The 348-nt window shown below is 56.9% G+C and overlaps 1 protein-coding gene across 1 annotated transcript in view; it reads left to right on the top strand.

Moving 5' to 3' along the window:
* SPEN (spen family transcriptional repressor) overlaps window positions 1-348 on the top strand; it is a 23170-nt gene that overhangs the window by 21844 nt on the left and 978 nt on the right. Inside the window, exon 11 of the mRNA XM_010188904.1 lies at window positions 174-332. Coding sequence (XP_010187206.1) covers window positions 174-332 — 159 coding nt within the window. The remainder of the gene's footprint in view (window positions 1-173; window positions 333-348) is intronic.

A 348-nucleotide genomic window follows, 5' to 3' on the forward strand; every position in this document is an offset into this window, starting at 1 on the left:
GTGGAATTTAGGCGGCTGTGGCAAGGGGTCGTTTTCAGCCCTTTTCACTGCCTGGGCTGGGCGCGGCTTTTGTGACTTGGGAAGGATTCGAAGAGAGGATTTTTTCCACTGCCAGGATGGGGAACCAGCCTGTTCCCAGCAAACATCTGACTTAATTCCTATGTTTTTCCCAGGTGGAGAGCGATTACTGCCTCTTGCTGGCCTTGCCGTGCGGCCGGGACCAGGAGGACGTTGTGAACCAGACCGAGTCGCTTAAGGCCGCGTTCATCAGCTACCTGCAGGCCAAGCAGGCCGCAGGCATCATCAACGTTCCCAACCCCGGCTCTAACCAGGTATCGGCTGGGGAAA

Source organism: Mesitornis unicolor, unplaced genomic scaffold, assembly GCF_000695765.1.
Source record: "Mesitornis unicolor isolate BGI_N332 unplaced genomic scaffold, ASM69576v1 scaffold33517, whole genome shotgun sequence".
Taxonomy (NCBI): Eukaryota; Metazoa; Chordata; class Aves; order Mesitornithiformes; family Mesitornithidae; genus Mesitornis; species Mesitornis unicolor.